At 38.6% G+C, this 17,547-nt stretch overlaps 1 protein-coding gene across 1 annotated transcript in view; it reads left to right on the top strand.

The window, feature by feature from the left end:
* LOC115935380 (probable C-mannosyltransferase DPY19L2) overlaps positions 1-11,090 on the top strand; it is a 68,436-nt gene extending 57,346 nt beyond the window's left edge. The window contains exons 15-16 of the mRNA XM_055392544.2: positions 1,141-1,266; positions 9,844-11,090. Coding sequence (XP_055248519.1) covers positions 1,141-1,266; positions 9,844-10,039 — 322 coding nt within the window. The 3' untranslated portion in view covers positions 10,040-11,090. The remainder of the gene's footprint in view (positions 1-1,140; positions 1,267-9,843) is intronic.
* The last annotated feature ends 6,457 nt before the right edge of the window (positions 11,091-17,547 follow it).

Genomic DNA, 17,547 nt, shown 5'->3' with positions numbered 1-17,547 from the left:
TGATGTGTGTGTGTATTCCAGTAAAACTACTAGGTAGTTGGAAGAGTAAGTAGGACAGATTTTACTCACAGCCATGGTTTGCCAACCCCTGCTCTACACCAGAAGCCCCACTCTGATTTAAGAAATGATTTCTAGATCTTACTGGTGGCCAATGACTAGCTTTTTGTGACAGGTAGAAAAAATACATGAAATTTGCTATTATATATTACGTGCTTTCATGAAAATTTAAAGTATTTTTGCTAGTCGATTATGAGAACTCTAGTTTCCATTGATGTCTAAAAGTTTTGCTTTCCTTAAATGGCTGGTTTAAAAAATTATTTTGGTTATTCTAGTAGTTGTCAGGGTAATCGTTTTTAAAAGTGGATTTTTGGCCTATTGTTAGAGGCAAATGTTTAAATTATTTAAAAGTTTTAGGTCTGCTGTCTAGGAGCCACGGCTTGGAGTCAGACACCTTAGAAATATACCTGATGCTCTCTCTGTTCTACTGCGGTGAACTGGCATGGAAACCACTGTGGTGACTGAGCATTCCATATGCTTGAAATTCTAAGCAACATCCAGTGCATAAGTGATAGTTTGTTAGGATTTTGTAAGAACTCCCACTATGGTCAAATCACCTATTGTACCATATTTTGGTGACCATCCCCATTTCTCAAGACTCTGTGAAGGTGCTTTTCCTACCTCTTCTGACACCCTGGATGCCCATTGTCTAAGTGTTCTACTTGATACACTAAATTTCAATTCATGTATTTGTCAGAGCTTCTTTAGATGAAATTAAGCATTGAAAGATGTGTTTTCACTACATTCAGTCTCTGTCAGAATATATTCTCTGAAAACTGTGTGAATTATGAGAAGAAAATTGTATATCCTAAGCTGCTCTCTGCTACCCAGTACAACTTTACACTATCTTATACAGTAATGAGCAGTATATGCAAAATTAAATTGCTGTAAGTTTTATTACATTCAAAATATAAGTAGGAATGTGGAAACTGCCATCCCCAAAATAATTGATGCTGTTCTGAGTCATGTATATCAGTGTTCCATCCAGTGAGTATTGAGATTTCAATTTGCTAGTAAGATTTTTTTAGTCTATTCTATTATCATTTATTTTAAAATCTTTTAAACTATTGTTTAAATTTAAAGGGCTTGGACAAAAATAGTTTATTCTACATATAGTCGAAAATCTGCCAAAGAAGTAAGAGATAAATTGTTGGAGTTACATGTGAATTATTATGTTTTAGAAGAGGCATGGTGTGTTGTGAGAACTAAGTGAGTATTAACCCTATGCTATCTGATATGGTATATTTTTGAGCAACAAATGTTTCACTTTATTACAGTAGTCCTGATTCTTTAAGAATTTTTATTTTAAATTTATTAAAATATTATCCTGGTACCTTAGTTTAAATTATTTCATCTAGAGACATAAAACTATACTATCAATGAAGTAGAATTTAATTCCAAACATTATAGTATATTTAATATCCTGATTTTTCAATTTAACATCTTCCACTTAGCTTTTTTCATAATTTTTGAAATATTTATGAAAATTTTTATTAGATATCTGAAATATGGATTTGAATTTACAACAAAGTGAGATATTGGCATTCTGTATTATAGCTGAATTATATTGGATTTGTAAGACTTAAAAGAAAAGTGACAAAACCCAAAATAACCTGAGGAAAACATTCCTAATTAAAATTTTTTAATTTCTGAATTTTGAATCTCTAAAAATCATAAAATTCTAAGATGTGTAATTGATCTTATGAGTCCTTTGTTTAGGCTCCTAAGCACAGATATTAGCTGCTGCACATGACAGGAAATTCAGGCACATTAATTGTCTCCTAGAATGACACATTGGCAATCAGAAGAACAAAACAGGTTCTACGGTCACTTCAAAATATCGTTTAAAATGTGCAAAAAGTTTCAGAGATTCAAACTAAAATGAGAAAGTATGACCAATACTCTGAAAAAAATAAGTTAATAGAAACCGATTCAAGTAGGTCCAGATGTTGGATTTAGCAGCCAAAGACTGCAAAGCCACTATTACAAATACATTCAAAGGCTTAAGAAAAATATATTCAATGAATTAAAAGAAAACATGGTATCCATGAGTGAAGAGCTATGGAATCTCAGCAGAGAAATATAAACACTCCAGCCCCCGCGGAAATTCTAGAGCTGAAAAGTGTAATAAATGAAATGAAAATCATTTAAATGTACTCAACAACAATTTTGAGATGAAAACAGAACATTTGAACAGAAAATGCAGTGAATTTGAAGATAGATCAAGAGAGAATAGTTAATCAAAAGAACAGGAGCCAAAAAGATTGAAAAATAACCAAAGTCACAGACTTATGTAACATTAAGTAGTTCAACACATGCATAATTTTAGTATTAGATGTGATGAAAAAAAGAACATGACCGAAAAAATATTGAAGAAATGTTGGCCAAAAATTTCTCAAGTTTGATAAAAGCTACTAACTTAGAGATCCGCTAAGCTCAACAAATCCAACTGGGTGAAGCCCAAAGAAAACCAAAGCAAGGAACATTATAGTCAAAAAGGTAAAATCAAAGATTAAGAGAAAATCTTGAAAATAAGAGAAAAAAAGATATGCTATATAAACATCTGACTTCCCAACATAAATAGTGGAAATTATCCGACACTGGAATGATAATTCAAAGTGCTGAAGATGAAAAATCAAGAATTCTATATTTAATGAAACTATCTTTTTAAAATGGAGGCCAAAAATACATTTTTCAGATCAACAAAATCTAAGATAATTTGTTGGTAACAGATTTATACTTCAAGATGGACAACAAGTTCTATCAGCTGATGAGAAATGATGCCAGATGGTAACTCAGATATACAAGAAATACTGAAATGCGCTGGAAATGGTAAATATGTGGATATTAATCACTATACGTTTTTCTTCTCTGAAAATCTTTAAAAGACATTATTTAAGGCAAAAGTGATACCATTATATTTTTTAGTTTATGACAGAAATTAAACATACATGACAATAGCACAAAAATTGAGTAAACCGTGGAAATGTACGATTTACTAGAAATAACCCAATTTAAATGGTAAGTAAATCATGATATGTTAAAGATGCTTGTTGTCATCCCTATCAAAACCACTCAAAAAATAAATAAAACAGTGGGGAAAAAAATAGCATAATGGCAAGCCTAGATATGGATGAGCCTGGATACATTAAGTGAAATAAGTCAGACACAGAAAGATGAATAGTGCATGTTGTCACTCATGTGGAAGCTCAAAGAAGTAGCTCATAGAAGTAGAGTAGAATTGTGGTAATTAGAGGCTGAGTGGGAAGGGTAGGGAGGAGAAGAAGATAAGGAGAGGTTGGTTAAGAGATACAAAACTACAGACAAATAGAAGGAATAAGTTACAGTGCTCTCTGGCACTGTAGAGTGAATATTAGTTAACAGTAATTTATCGTTATATGTCAAGAAAGCCAGAACAGAGGATTTTGAATGTTCCCAGCACAAACATGGTAAACGTTTGTGGTGATGGATATCTTAATTAACCTGATTTGATCATTACACATTGTAATTATGCATTGAAATATCACTCTATACTCCATAAATATGTACAAGTATTACTTGTCAACTAAAACTAAAAGGGGAAAAAACCTAAACATATAACTAACTTAAGACCCAGCAATTGTATTGGGCATTTTTTCCCAGAAAGGTGGAAAGTTGTGTTCACACAAAATTCTGTAGAAAAATGTCTATAGCAGCTTTATTTGTAATAGCCTAAACCTGAAACAACCCAGATGTTTTTCGCAAGGTGAATGATTAAATAATAGTGATCTATTCATACCATGGAATACTGCTCAGCAATAGGATCAAACTATTGATACACTCAAGATCCTGGATGAATCTCCAGAGAATTGTTTGAATGAAGAAAAGACAATCCCCAAAGGCTACCTACTGTATGATTCCATTTGTATAACTGTCTTCAAATGACAAAATTATAGATATGGATGATTTGTGGTTGTGAGGGGTTAGGGTGGGGTGGGAATGTGGGGGGAAGTATAGTATGTGTGGCTATACAAGGGATCTCTATGGTGATGGAAATGCTCTCTATCACCATTCTATCAATGTGAATTATCTGGCTGTGATATTATACAAATGTTCAAGATGTTACCATGGCGGAGGACACTGTCTAAAGACTGTGCAAGAGCTACTTGTATTATCTCTCACTTAATGTGGATCTCCAAATGTCTTTAAATAAAAAGTTTTTTTAAAAAAACAAAAGAGCACTATAGCAAGCCTATATCAAACCATATCAGTAATTTCAAAGTGAAAGAGGACTAAATTCTTCCTAACAAAAGGTGGAGATTGGCAAACTGAATACAAGAGCAAAACCTATCTATGGACTGCCTGCAAGAGGTGCATTTTAAATACAGATATGTATATTGGCTGAAGGAAAAAGAATGGAAAAGATATCATATGAGTAAACATTAGAAAAGCTGAAGTGAAAAATGTATAAATATCAGAGAAGACAGATGTTAAGACAAAGAATATTACTAGAAACGACTATGTTTTATAATGCAAAATAGTTCAGTACAGGAGAAAGATACAATAATTTGAGTGCATATGAACTTAAAAGAGAATTTCAAAATATATGAAGCAAAAATTGACAGAACCCAAAAGGCAACAAACAAGATTAAAATGGAATTATAAAAATCACTCAATCCAAAATAAGGCAGAAGAAGCGGAAAAGGGAGATGAAGATCAGATGGAACAAAGAGAAAACGCCGAGATGACAGACTTAAATCTAACCATATTATCACATTAAGTGTAAATGGACTTGTGGTAGGCTGAATAGTGAGCCCCCCACGATGGCCATGTCCTAATTCCCAGAAATTGTGAATTACGTTACTCACACGGAAAAAGGAAATTTGCAAATGTGATTAAATTAATGCTCATGAGATGTGGAGATTATCCTTATTATCCAGGTAGGACAAATGTAATCACAAAGTCTTTATAAGGAGGAGGCAAACGAGTAAGAGATCAAAAAGGCGATGTGATGGTAGAAGCAGAAGTTCGAGTGATATAAGGCCACAAGCCAAGGAAGGAGGCCAGCTTCTAGGGCTGGAAAAGGCAAGGAAGTGGATTTTCTTCTAGAGCCTCCTGAAGGATTGGAGTCCTGCCAATACTGTGATTTTAGACTTATGAGCTCCAAAATTTGAAAGAGAATAAATATATGTTGCTTTAAGCAACTGTTTGTGGTAATTTGTTATAGCAGCAATAGGAAATGAATATAGCTCTAAACACCACAAATGAAAAGCAAGAATTGTCAGATTGCATAGCAAAGCAAGACCCTACTATAGGCTACTTTCAAGAAATTTACTTAAATATAAAGAAACGAAGAGGTTAAAAGTTAACAGATAGGAAAAGGACATGTGATGCTACTACTAGTCAGTGAAAGCTGGTGTGACTGTAATAACATCACAGTACATTTGAATGCTAAGAATATTATCAAGGTTAAACAAGGATTTTTAAATGAAGAAGGGATCTATATTTCAAGAGGATGTAGCAACCCTGAACATTTATGCACTTAGATAACAGAGCTTCAAAAATATGAAACACAACTGATAGAACTTTAGGAAAAAATAGACAAATCTACAGTATAGTTAGAAATTTTAATAGCCTTGTCTAAATAATTTGTAGAACAAATAAAAAGAAATTTGGCAAGAATATGGAAGACTTGAATGACGCCATCAACCAATATGACCTAATTGACATTTGTAGTACACACCACCCTAGAACAGCAAAATAGACATTCAAGCACACGCAGACTATTTATCAAAAAAGACTATTTTCTAGGCCACAAAGCAAGTATTGACACATTTAAAATACTTTAGATCATGTAAAGTACAATCTCTGACTACAATGAAATTAAATTAGAAATCAGTAACAGAATTCTATATGGAAATTCCCTCAAATGTTTAGAAACTAAGTAGTACACTTCCAGATAATCCATGGTCAAGAAGAAACAAAAGGAGGGTTAGTTTCAACGTATGTTGACCTAAGGGAAAATGAGAACACCGTCCCGCTATTTGTGGGATGCAGATACAGCAGTAGAGAGATTTGTTTTTATGTTGAATGCCCATAATAGAAAAAGAAGAAAGGCCTCATATCAGTCACTCAGCTTCGCCTTAAGGAACTAGAAAAAAAAAAAAAAAGAATAAGTAAACTCCAAAGTAAGGAGAAGAAAAAGAAAGCATAAAGTTTAGAATCAAAATCAGTGTGTATTTCCTCCCAAAACAGGGAAAAGTCAGTAAAACCAAATACTGATTCTTGAGAAGATTAATAAAATTGATAAATTCCTACCCAAACTAAAAGATCGAAGACAGAAATTACTAGTATCAGGAATAAGAAAGATTTTATCACTACAGGATCTGAAGAAATGAAAAGGATACTGAGGGAGTTTTAGGAACAACTTTATTCCACTAAGTAGGACAAAATAGATAAAATGGACAAGTTCCTTGAAAGATGCAAAATCAAAGCTCACTTAAGAAATAGAAAATCTTATATCTATTACCTTATTATGAATGACCTTGTATCTATTAATAAAATTATATTTGTAGTAAAAAGAATTGTCACAAAGAAAACTTTAAGACAGATATCTTCACTGGAAATAATTCCAATTCTACAAACTATTCCAGAAAATTCAAAAGGAGGGATTACTTCCCAACTGGTTCTGTGAGGTCAGCATTATCCTGATACCAATATGAGAGAAACATTATAATAAAAGGAAACAACCAATCAAAATTTATCATGAACACATATGTGAAATTTTTAAGTAAAATTGCAACAAATGAATCCAGCAATATATTAAAGAAAGACAATACATAATGTGCAAGTGGAGTTTATCCCAGGAATGCAAAGTTGTCTCATTATTTGAAAACCAATCAAGTGAATTCACCATAGTAACAAACTGAAAAAGAAAGACTGCATCATCGCGCATCATCCTCTCAGTACGTTCAGGAAAAAGTATTTGACACAATTCAGTATCCATAACTGATTAAAAACCCTCAGCAAACTAGGAGTAGAAGGTAACTTGCTACTAAGAATCTAAGAATATAAAATTTCTAGAAGAAAATATGGAAGAAAATTATTGTAACCTTGGATTAGGCTAAGATTTCTCAGATACAGTAACATAATCATGATCCACAAGAGAACACATTGATAAATAGGACTTCATTAAAACTGTAAACCTCTGCTTTTTTATAAACAGTATTAGGAAGAATTAAAAGATAAACCACAGTCTGGGAGAAAATATTTTCAAAGCCTATGTCTGATAAAGGACTTTTTCTAGATGTATAAAAAACTCTCAAAACCCAATAATAAGAAAACAACCCAATTAAAAATGGACAAAACAGGCCGGGCGCAGTGGTTGGCTCACGCCTGTAATCCCAGGATTTTGGGAGGCTGAGGCGGGTGGATCACCTGAGGTCAGGAGTTTGAGATCAGCCTGGCCAACATGGCTAAACCCCATCTCTACTAAAAATACAAAAAGTTAGCCAGGCGTGATGGTGGGCGCATATAATCCCAGCTACTTGGGAGGCTGAAGCAGGATAATTACTTGAACCCAGGAGACGGAGGTTGCAGTGAGCCGAGATTGTGCCGTTGCACTCCACTCGGCGACAGAGCAAGACCTTGTCTCAGAAAAAAAAAAAGGACAAAAGGACAGATGGCAAATAATCACACAAAAAGATGCTTGATGTTACTAGTGATTTGTGAAATGCAAATGAAAATTACAGTGAGATGTAACTAAACACTTAATAAAATAGCTATAATTGAAAAAAAAAACTGCCAACTGTTGCTGACACTGTGGAGGACTTAGAACTCTCATACACCAGTGGTGCAAAAGTAATATGGTACAACCACTCTGCAAGACAGTTTAGCAATTTTATAAAAAGTTAAACATACAACTACTATATTTATTAAATTAAAAGAAAGCATATATCCATCCCAGTAATTGTACACAAATGTTCATAGCACTTTATTTTCTGTATTAGCCCCAAACTGGAAACAATCCACTTATTTATCAGCAGATGAATGTATAAACACACTATTAGAATATCCAAACAATGTAAATATTACTCACTAATAAAAATGAACGAACTATTGATACAGCAATATGGATGGATCTCAAAATAATTCTACTGAGGACAAGAAGCCAGACAAAAAAGAAAGCATGCAATAATTAGGATTACAAAAGGGCAGAAGTAAACTTTTGGGAGAGATGGATATGTTCATGATTTTTATTGTGGCTGCTGTTTTACAAGTGTTTACCTATGTTAATATGTATCCAAGTGGATACTAAATATGTGCAGCTTATTGAGTAATTATTGAGCAATTATGCCTTAATACATGTGCTAAAAAAATCTGGCAGACTTTTACCCAGAATATACAAAGAACTCTCACACCTCAGTAAGAACCAACACAAAATTTGGCAAAATATTTGAATAGAAATTTCACCAAAGAAGATATTTTGAATCATCCATAACCATACTATAATGATTAAAATTACAAAAACTGATACAACTTAAACTCTCATGCATTGTTGGTGGAAATGGAAAATGGTGCATCTACTCTGGAAAACAGTTTTGAACTTGCTTTTAAAGATAAATCCACACTTAATCATACATAATCATGCAACCCAGCAATTCCACTCCTAGGTGTTTCCCTAAGAGAAATGATAACATATGTCCTCAAAAAGCCTTGTCCATGAATGTTTATAGTGGCATTGTTCATGGTCACCAAAAACTCAAAACATCTCAAATGTTCATTAACTTGCAAATGGATAAACAAATTGTGTTCTCTATATACAATGAAATATTATTTAGCAACAAAAGGGAAGGAACTACTGAACCACAACAGAAGTTGTAGGAACTACAGCTCAGATATGCATATCAAAAACATGCTATGGTAAAGAAGCCAAAAATGAAAAGACTACAAAATATATTTATATGAAATTCTAGAAAAAGTAAAACTGTAGTGCAGAAAGCACAGTAGTTGCCTGAGGCCATGTTTGGGGAAGATGGTAGATTGCGAAAGGGCACAGGGAACTTGTGCGGGTGATGGAAATTTTCTGTATTACGATTGTGGTAGTGCTTACACATGTATACACATTTGCCCATACCTGGCAAACTTTACACATAAAATAGGTGAAGTTTTATTGTGTATAACTTATACTTCAATATAGATGTTAAAAAATTAGAAATCAATTTTGTCTGACTCCTTCCCTTTAATGACTGCCATGCAGGATTACTCTCTAGGGAGGAATAGTGTCTCATTTAGCCCAGTCATAGAGCCACCCAAAATGGGAAAGCATTGAAGAAAACAAATTGCCGTAAGAGTCTCCTGTCCCTGTCTTGGATCATTTCATGCTAATCCAAGGCAGTTTATGCTAAAAAATGTGAAATTCATCAGGAATTCGATTAGGTTTTAATTTGTCTTATTTTACTACAAACGGGCCTTATGTGTAGATGGTGATGGCACTTGGAAATTATATTTATGTTTGTTTCATCTTGAAAGTGTGCTTTTACATATATATTTATGAATGTATATTGAAGCTTTATTATTAGGATATGTCTTTCATTTGGTCAAATGAGATGTGAAAATGCGACGTGCTTAATTTCATTCTATTTTTTAAATTTCTAAACATTGAAATTGTTTTTTGAAATGACGCTTTAAAATATTTAACTTATGAAATAAATTTGTCTCTGAAAATCTAGATGTTGTGTTATGAATCTATTTTCTCCAGACAGGAATACATTTCTAATATGGATATATATGTCTGTCTTTTTTCAGGCCTGGTTGCAGTATGCTTGAAATCTGGGATGTGGAAGACCCTTCCAATGCAGCTAACCCTCCCTTATGTAGCGTCCTCCTTGAGCCGAGATTGTGCCACTGCACTCCAGCCTGGGCGACAAATCGAGACCCCGTCTCCAAAAAAAAAAAAAAACAAAACTTGATTGGGATCCAAAATCATACAACTATACACTAAAATCAGTGAATATTACCTTATGTAAATTAAAAATTAGGAAATCAAAAGAAAAGCATACATATAAAAAACAGTTTTTTCTAAGCATTTCTCATTTGTAGGGTGTTTGAATTATGTTGTATGTTGTCTCATTTCACCCCCATAACAAATCTATGAAAGAGGTACTTTTATCCCCATGTTAACATGAATAAACCCAGGTTTGGAAAAGTTGAGAAACATACTTACTGTCATATAGTTAACAAGTGACCGAGCAGGGATGTGAAGCCAGAGTCCTCTGACTCCAAGGTCTGAGTTCTTCCTCCTGCACAGTGGTCAATTGGCTAGATCCACATAAACAGCATGCACAAACTCACCACTCACACATACATACCCACAGACACACACCACACAGATGGGATACATCTCACAATCACATATATGGAATGAGTGATATGCAAATATAAAATTGCATTATTTTTGTATTATTCTCATTTTATATAAATCCTACCACGAGGCATAGTCTGTCTCATTCATTCATTCATTTATCCATCCCTTCATTTATTCCCTCATTTCCTCAGGAAATAGCTTCCCTTGTGGCAGGTGCTATTCCAGACTCTGGAGATACTACAGTGAACACAACAGAATAAACTCAAAAACTCTAAAATGCAACAATAAAAAACAAGGAAATTTCAAAAAGGATCAAAGTTTTGAACAGACCTTTCAACTGAAATATATATGTAGTTAATACACACAAAAAAAACCAAGTAAATAACAAGTGGGATATTTGGTAGTGACAAGTGCTATGAAGAAACACTAAAGCAAAGTAAGAAGAGTGAGTAAGAGGAGGAACTATTTTAGAGACAGTGACCGGGGAGGCCTCTCTGCGAAGGGGAATTGAAGCAGAGAATGGATGGAAGAGAGGCAGGGAGTATTGGGAAGGTCTGGGAGAAGGTTTTTCCAGGACACAGGAATAACCAGGAGAAGCCCCTGAGGCAGGAGTCGCTTGGCACGACTGAGGTACAGCCAGTGGGCTGCTCTGCTTGGGTGAGCTTGCAGGGCTGAGAGTGGGAGGAAGCCAGGGAAGCTGTAGAACTTTCCTACTTATGGTGTGTACTTGTAGCTGTTCTTCAATTCTCCAGTATAAGTGTATCTCCCTGGTTAATTGCAAATTATTTACAGGACCATGCTTTCTATTTTTTAAATGAATCTCAGTCTGTACCTGGCACTTCACTGGGCATGGAGCTAATGCCAAATAAAAACGTGATGGTTGATGAGTGCTGTTCATACACATTTCCCAGTGGTTCTACCCCCGGAAGGCAGGTATGTGATCAATAAATAGGATGCTAGGAGAGTGGGAATTTCCAGCAGTGCTTCATACTGTCACCTTTGAGACCTATAGAGAGTTCTGCTGAGGGCAAGGTTTTGTGGTATAGGAGGTCATCCTGATGAGGGTTTTTGTTTTTTTTTTTAAATGGTGGCTTTTAGCGTAAATTGGCAGAGATTGATCAGGTGTTTCCTCTGGGCTAATGCTCCTTGGGGATCATGGGATGTGGTCTGCACACTCATCTGAGAAGGTCCAGTAATGGCAAGGCAGTCACCAGGGGACCCATGTCCTCAGAGGACCCGGCTCCTCAGAGAAACCGCAGGTTCACTGGGGGAGATTATCAGGACTTTAGACCTCAGGATGAAGAGACATACTCCAGGAGGGGCTGTGGATAGTTACTATGGTGCCCCAGAAAGGTGTCAGGGTAGTGCATGGGGAAAGCCCCCCAGGGTCCTGGCCAGCTTAGAGGCAGTGGGGAGGAGCATGCTGGGCAGACTGTGCGGGATCCAGTCATGATCAGCCTAGCTCCTGAGGGGCTTTGCGTGGCACAGGTGTGACGATAAGAGCAAAGATTCCAGTAAGGAACAAAGAGAGAGTGAGTCTCTAGGAAGCCTGGACTTTTGATTTAACCAGACTTGGGTTTGCAGCCCGGCTCCTGCCCAGGGTAGAGTAAGCTCCTGTCACCACCACCGCCATTACAGGGGAATCCTAGCAAATCTATGAGAGCCAGAAGCTAGACACAATGCCTGGTGCTTAGTGCTCACCATATACTTGTCCTTGGATAGCCAATATCAAGTTAAATTTGCCAGAATTGTCACTCTGGGCCAGAAAGAGCTGTGTCCTGGCAATGGTGGCAGGGAGTCACCAGCAGGATCGGGTAGGACCCATGGTCACCACAGTGGCTAGTGCTGTGAGGAGGATGGAGATGCGGGAGAGTTTGCTCCCATAGGCCAGCACCATGGTGGGGCCACTGAGACTGAGACCAGCGCGCTGAAGGCTGGGCCTGGCAGTGGCCCCTTTGCACAGGCAGAAGAGCCTCCTGGAAAAGGACTCAGTCTGGGCCCACTATGGGGGCTGACTGCTTGTAACGAACGGAATAGACCACCAGGGGAGAACACCTCCCACATGAGGTAGTGCCAGAGCAAGACGCTGGACCTGACAACAAAGCCTTCAGTGGTGAAGACAGCAGAGACTCCAAGCTCCCTGTGAAGGAAGTGACTCATCCCGTCCCTAGCCCAGCTCCTTTCCTAAGGAGGAAAAAGGTGAGAATTCCAAAAAGAAAAACTCTGTCAGTAAATTCTAACATGGGAGATCTCAAGGAGCCCTACTCAGCCCCCGTCCAACAGCCAGTAACACAAAAAGCTGGCTGCTCAGAGACCACAGCACTGTCTGTTCTTAGGACAGAAGAGCAGATGGGTGGCACACAGGCCATAACCACCAACATGGAGTTGCTGTGCCAGGTGGAACCAGGGCCTCACTCCTGCACCCCGTGGAGCTGTGACAGCTGGTGGCGGACATTCTGGTGACAAGTGAGCCATGAGCAGGCTTGCGTGGCACAGAAAGCGGGCTCATTCTTACATACCCATGAGACACCCTGCGGAGAGTCCCAGAAATACTGTCCTGGAGCTTACAGGTGGAGAAGGTGTGAAGGTCTGCAGGTGCAAATGAGGCCAAGCAGTGAGATTTAAATTGGTCCTGTTAACCTGACCTCATTTGTATCCTCAGTATGGAGGTGCTTTGGGAAGATAAGGCAAGAATAGTGATGATCAGTAATAGCATCTACTTGTTGAGCACCTATTGCAGGCAGGCACTAGGCTTAATACTCTAAACATATTTTTTTACTCTTTATCCCAACCCTGAAATAAGGACATTTGAGACAGGAGGAAACTGAGGCTGAGCATTCATGTAAAGGTTGCAGCAGCATCTGGGAGAGATGTGGGAAAGGACAGGAACAGGACCCAAATGTTCACAGCAGAAGCAGTCCCTAGCAGGGGCCCTTCTCTGGCATGCTCGCTGCTCCCTCTGCACTCAGCAGGAGTCTCCAGGCTCCAGGAAGGACATGGAGCTAAGCTCTGCTTTTTGACCTAGGCATCTCCTTTTGAGGGAGTGGTGAGTTGGCCAAATGGGGCATGGAAATGACTGTGAAAATGGAATGGCAGCTGAAAGAAGATCATGATCCAGGAAAGGGCATGAGGAGGGCAAACTGCAAAAGCCTAAGGCACTGCAGGGATGGGAATGTTGAATGGTATAACGGCACATCAGGGTTTCCATGACTTTGATGCAAGGGGAAAGCGATTTTCACCTCAGACTCAAACTGGAAGTTTTTCTCCCTACCAAAAGGCAGGATGCCAGAGAAACAGACCTTTTCCCTCCTGGGTAAGAGTGTGGTGTTTCTCCAGTGCTCCACTCTGACCTAGCAGGGAGCTAGCAGAGACCATCCCACAGTCACCTCATCCAGCAGAGGATTTTCCATATGTGCCATGGGCTCTGTTCCTCAGCGACTTCAATAACAGAGGTTCAGCATCTGGGGGGTGCCAGGCTAAAGGAAGTCAATCAAGCTTCTTGTTTTGTGTTTCATTTTGCTTTTACCCTAGCATTTTTCAGAGCCTTTAACATGCTAAAATGAATTGTCACTCACCAGGAGTGGAGATGCAGCCGGTCCTGAATTTATCTGAAAAATGAAAATCTTTATTTGGAAAATGCTTATTAACATCTTAGCGAATTGGTGTTCTGGGGAAGATGATTTAGGAAAATCTGCTCTATGCATGTCACCGCCTGCTTCATGATTGCTTACTGCTTAATTTGATGCAACTTTTTTTTTTTTAACCAAAAGTCAAATAATAACCCAGGTTTACCATTTGCAAAGCTTCCCCCTACTCCCAACACACACACCTTCCTCCTTCTTCCTCTTCTCCCTTTCCCTCTCCCTCTCCTTTTCCTGCCCTTTACTGTACAAGAATGCCTTGAATAAAGAAAACCTATAAAACAGAAATATAAATTTGGAAGTGATTATTTAATTGGCCTTTGATTTCATGACAGGCAAAAATAAGTTGGCCCTCATATTTTTTTTTTCAAAAAATGATACTTTAAATACTAAAGGATTTAAAGGATACTTGGTAAATATTTGTTGGCTTAATTCATGAAACATGTGGCTGTTATGTGAAAATACATTATCTGCATCCCAGAAATAAAAAAAATATCCTTTTTCTGGCCTAGAGCATAATACTTCAGCCCTGAGGACCCCACTCACCTGGTATTCTATGTATATGGTGCTCCCTGCGGCAGCCCTGGGCTCATTACAAGTAACACTGATTCTTAGGTGTTTTATGCCTTTTTACCAATCTCTTTAGAGGAAGCAGATGAACATTTAGAATTTTAACAGGGAATGTTTACCTGAGGACAGAAGCTAGATGAAAAGATCAGCTGGCACCCAGAACACATATTTTTCCTGACAATCCAGCCAAATGTGAATCCAGGGACTCGGTGTAATTTATCAGAACAAAGCAACACTGCAGGCAGGTTGTGTGGTACCCACTTGCCTTTGTAATACCGCCATGCTCAATTCCAAACACAGCCTGTCAACTCATCAGAGCAGGACTGGTGAGAAAGCCAAGGCTGGCAGCAGGTTTGGTGCCACCTCTTGGTGCCAGAGCCACCTGCACACAGCATGGAGCAAGGGAATAGCCAGGGTGCCCTGGAGCCAGTTCCTTCCAGAAGCCAGCAGCCCTAGGGCTCCTCTATCCCACTCCCAGCAAGAAGAAGCTGCCATGAATATGAAGGTGGGAAGAGGAAGCTCAGACCAGGGGAAGGCTTGGGCTGTGTGTTAATTCTTCTCTGGTCCCCAGGGCCCAACACAGTTGTCTGGTTAATACTGCATTAAATGCAGTGAATTGATTCTAGCCCCAGTTCCACTAAGAAATTCCTGAGTGCTCTCAGAAAGTTACTTCTCTTGGAGCCTGCAGCACAACAAACCACTCAGAGCTTGGTGCTATAAAACAACAGCAAGCGTTTGTCATTACTATCTTTCACTTCTTTAGGGGTTGATGGGGCTCAGCTAGGCAGTTTTTGGTCCTCATGCAGTGACAGTCAGACAATGGCTGGGGCTAGAGTTCTCTTGAAGGCCTTTCCATTCATACTCTCTGGTGCCTGACTTGGGAAGACCTAAATAGCTGGCGGCTGGAACAGCCGGGGCTCCTCAGGCACCTCTGTCTATTACAGTGTGCTCCCTCCATGTGGACTCTCTGTCAGGGTAGCTGGACTTCTTACATGAAGTCACCTGTCCCCGGAGACAGGCTGGTGGAAGTCAATAACCCATTGTGATCCAGCTCCACAAGTCAAGCAGTGTCACTTCCACCATATTATATGCACGGAGACAGTCAAAAGTGCTGCCCATGTTCCAGGGCAGGAGATAGATCTCTCTTCTTGATGGGAAGAATGTTAAAGAATTTACAGACTTGCTTTGAAACAGAGCCTTAATTTCTCCATATCCTCTAAATGAGGATAATAATACCTCATGGGCCAGACTTTTTTGATGGGGGGTATGGAAGGATACTTGGGGCTAATGCAGATGAACTCATGTGGTGAAAATTAAGGTGCAGTCCAAACATAAGAGATGGACAATTAGAGCTGTCTGGAGTTACAAATTCTTAAACCGGAACATGTTATAATCTTTCAGAGGCCGAAAAAGTTTTCTTGTTGGCATTCTTCTCTTCAATAAATAAATCACCTGAGTTGCAAAAGTACAATTTTCCCCATAAGATCAACAATAAAGCCATTTTGAATGAGAGAGAAATACAGCCTGTAAGTAATTTTTGCTTTTTCCTAATTTTCTCTTGATCAAAATAAGGTTGCCCACCATTGCTACGCATCTTGTTACACTTACTGCCAAGGCTCAATGTCTTGCAAATGTTGCTGTGGATAAATGTTTATAGTGGAAAGGATTTAAGAACAAAAATGAGTTGTCATTGGCCTATTTAACATTAAGTACAATTGACATCTGTACTCTATTTGTATAAATAAGATAGGTTAAAATTTGTTCTGTACCCACTTCCATTATACTGCCAATAACAAGTTATTACACTGATTTATTAGCTGGAACTCTTGGTTGCAAAGAAAAAAAAATCAAGGCTAAAACCACAAAAAAGGAAATGTAGAGGGCCTCAAGCACTGGGGTGTTGGAATGCGGCTGGAGGGTCTGGAACCAACAACTGGTGGGAAGCAAGGCTCTCCAGGATTCATTCAGTCATCTAATTATTCTTTCTCTCTCCCTCCTCCATCCTTGTTTCTCACTGTCTGCTGCACTCTACTCTGCACACTGATTATTTCTATATTTCTACTTCTCGGCCAACATGACAAGCAGAAGTGGCTGCTCCATAATCTTCAGTTTTGATTGTGTCATTCACCAGGCTTGCCCAGGCTAAATTAAAACTCTTAGTTAAAGGTTCAAATTCCTGGGAGAGACAATGTTGCCTGGTTGTGCAGGGGCCATTATCCATTCAGGGCTACGTCACATAATACAATTGTGCTGCAGGCTCCTGGGCATAGAAGGGGAAAGAGTGCTGCTGGGGAGGGCCTAAGGGATTCTTGGTGAAGTGGAGAGCCACTCCAGAGGGTGGCGGCTACAACGTATTTACACACACACTTTCCTGCTCTGCTAGACTTGTTTTGTTCTTCTCTATCCTCAATATCAAGCCCAATCCATAGTAGGTAGTCAATGCATGCTAAGCTTCATGAGTGGAAGTTTTTATAGTCACATTTCTTTTTTTTTTTTTTTTTTTTTTTTTGAGACGGAGTCTTGCTTTGTCGCCCAGGCTGGAGTGCAGTGGCACGATCTCGGCTCACTGCAAGCTCCACCTCCCGGGTTCACGCCATTCTCCTGCCTCAGCCTCCTGAGTAGCTGGGACTACAGGCGCCCACTACCACGCCCGGCTAATTTTTTGTATTTTTAGTAGAGACGGGGTTTCACCGTGTTAGCCAGGATGGTCTCGATCTCCTGACCTCGTGATCCGCCCGCCTCGGCCTCCCAAAGTGCTGGGATTACAGGCGTGAGCCACCGCGCCCGGCCAGTCACATTTCTTAAACAGCAAAAGCACCTAGAGCTCTGGCGCACTTTGAGAATCTTGTGATAATTAGCACACTAAATGGTGTTATCTCTTTTAAGTCCATCTTCATAATGTGAAATGTAACCCAAAGGCACATGTTGATGTCT

The sequence above is a fragment of the Gorilla gorilla genome, chromosome 6 (assembly GCF_029281585.2).
Source record: "Gorilla gorilla gorilla isolate KB3781 chromosome 6, NHGRI_mGorGor1-v2.1_pri, whole genome shotgun sequence".
Lineage (NCBI taxonomy): Eukaryota > Metazoa > Chordata > Mammalia > Primates > Hominidae > Gorilla > Gorilla gorilla.
The sequence above is the reverse complement of the archived record's forward strand: the minus strand, read 5'-3'. Positions and strand labels throughout refer to the sequence as shown.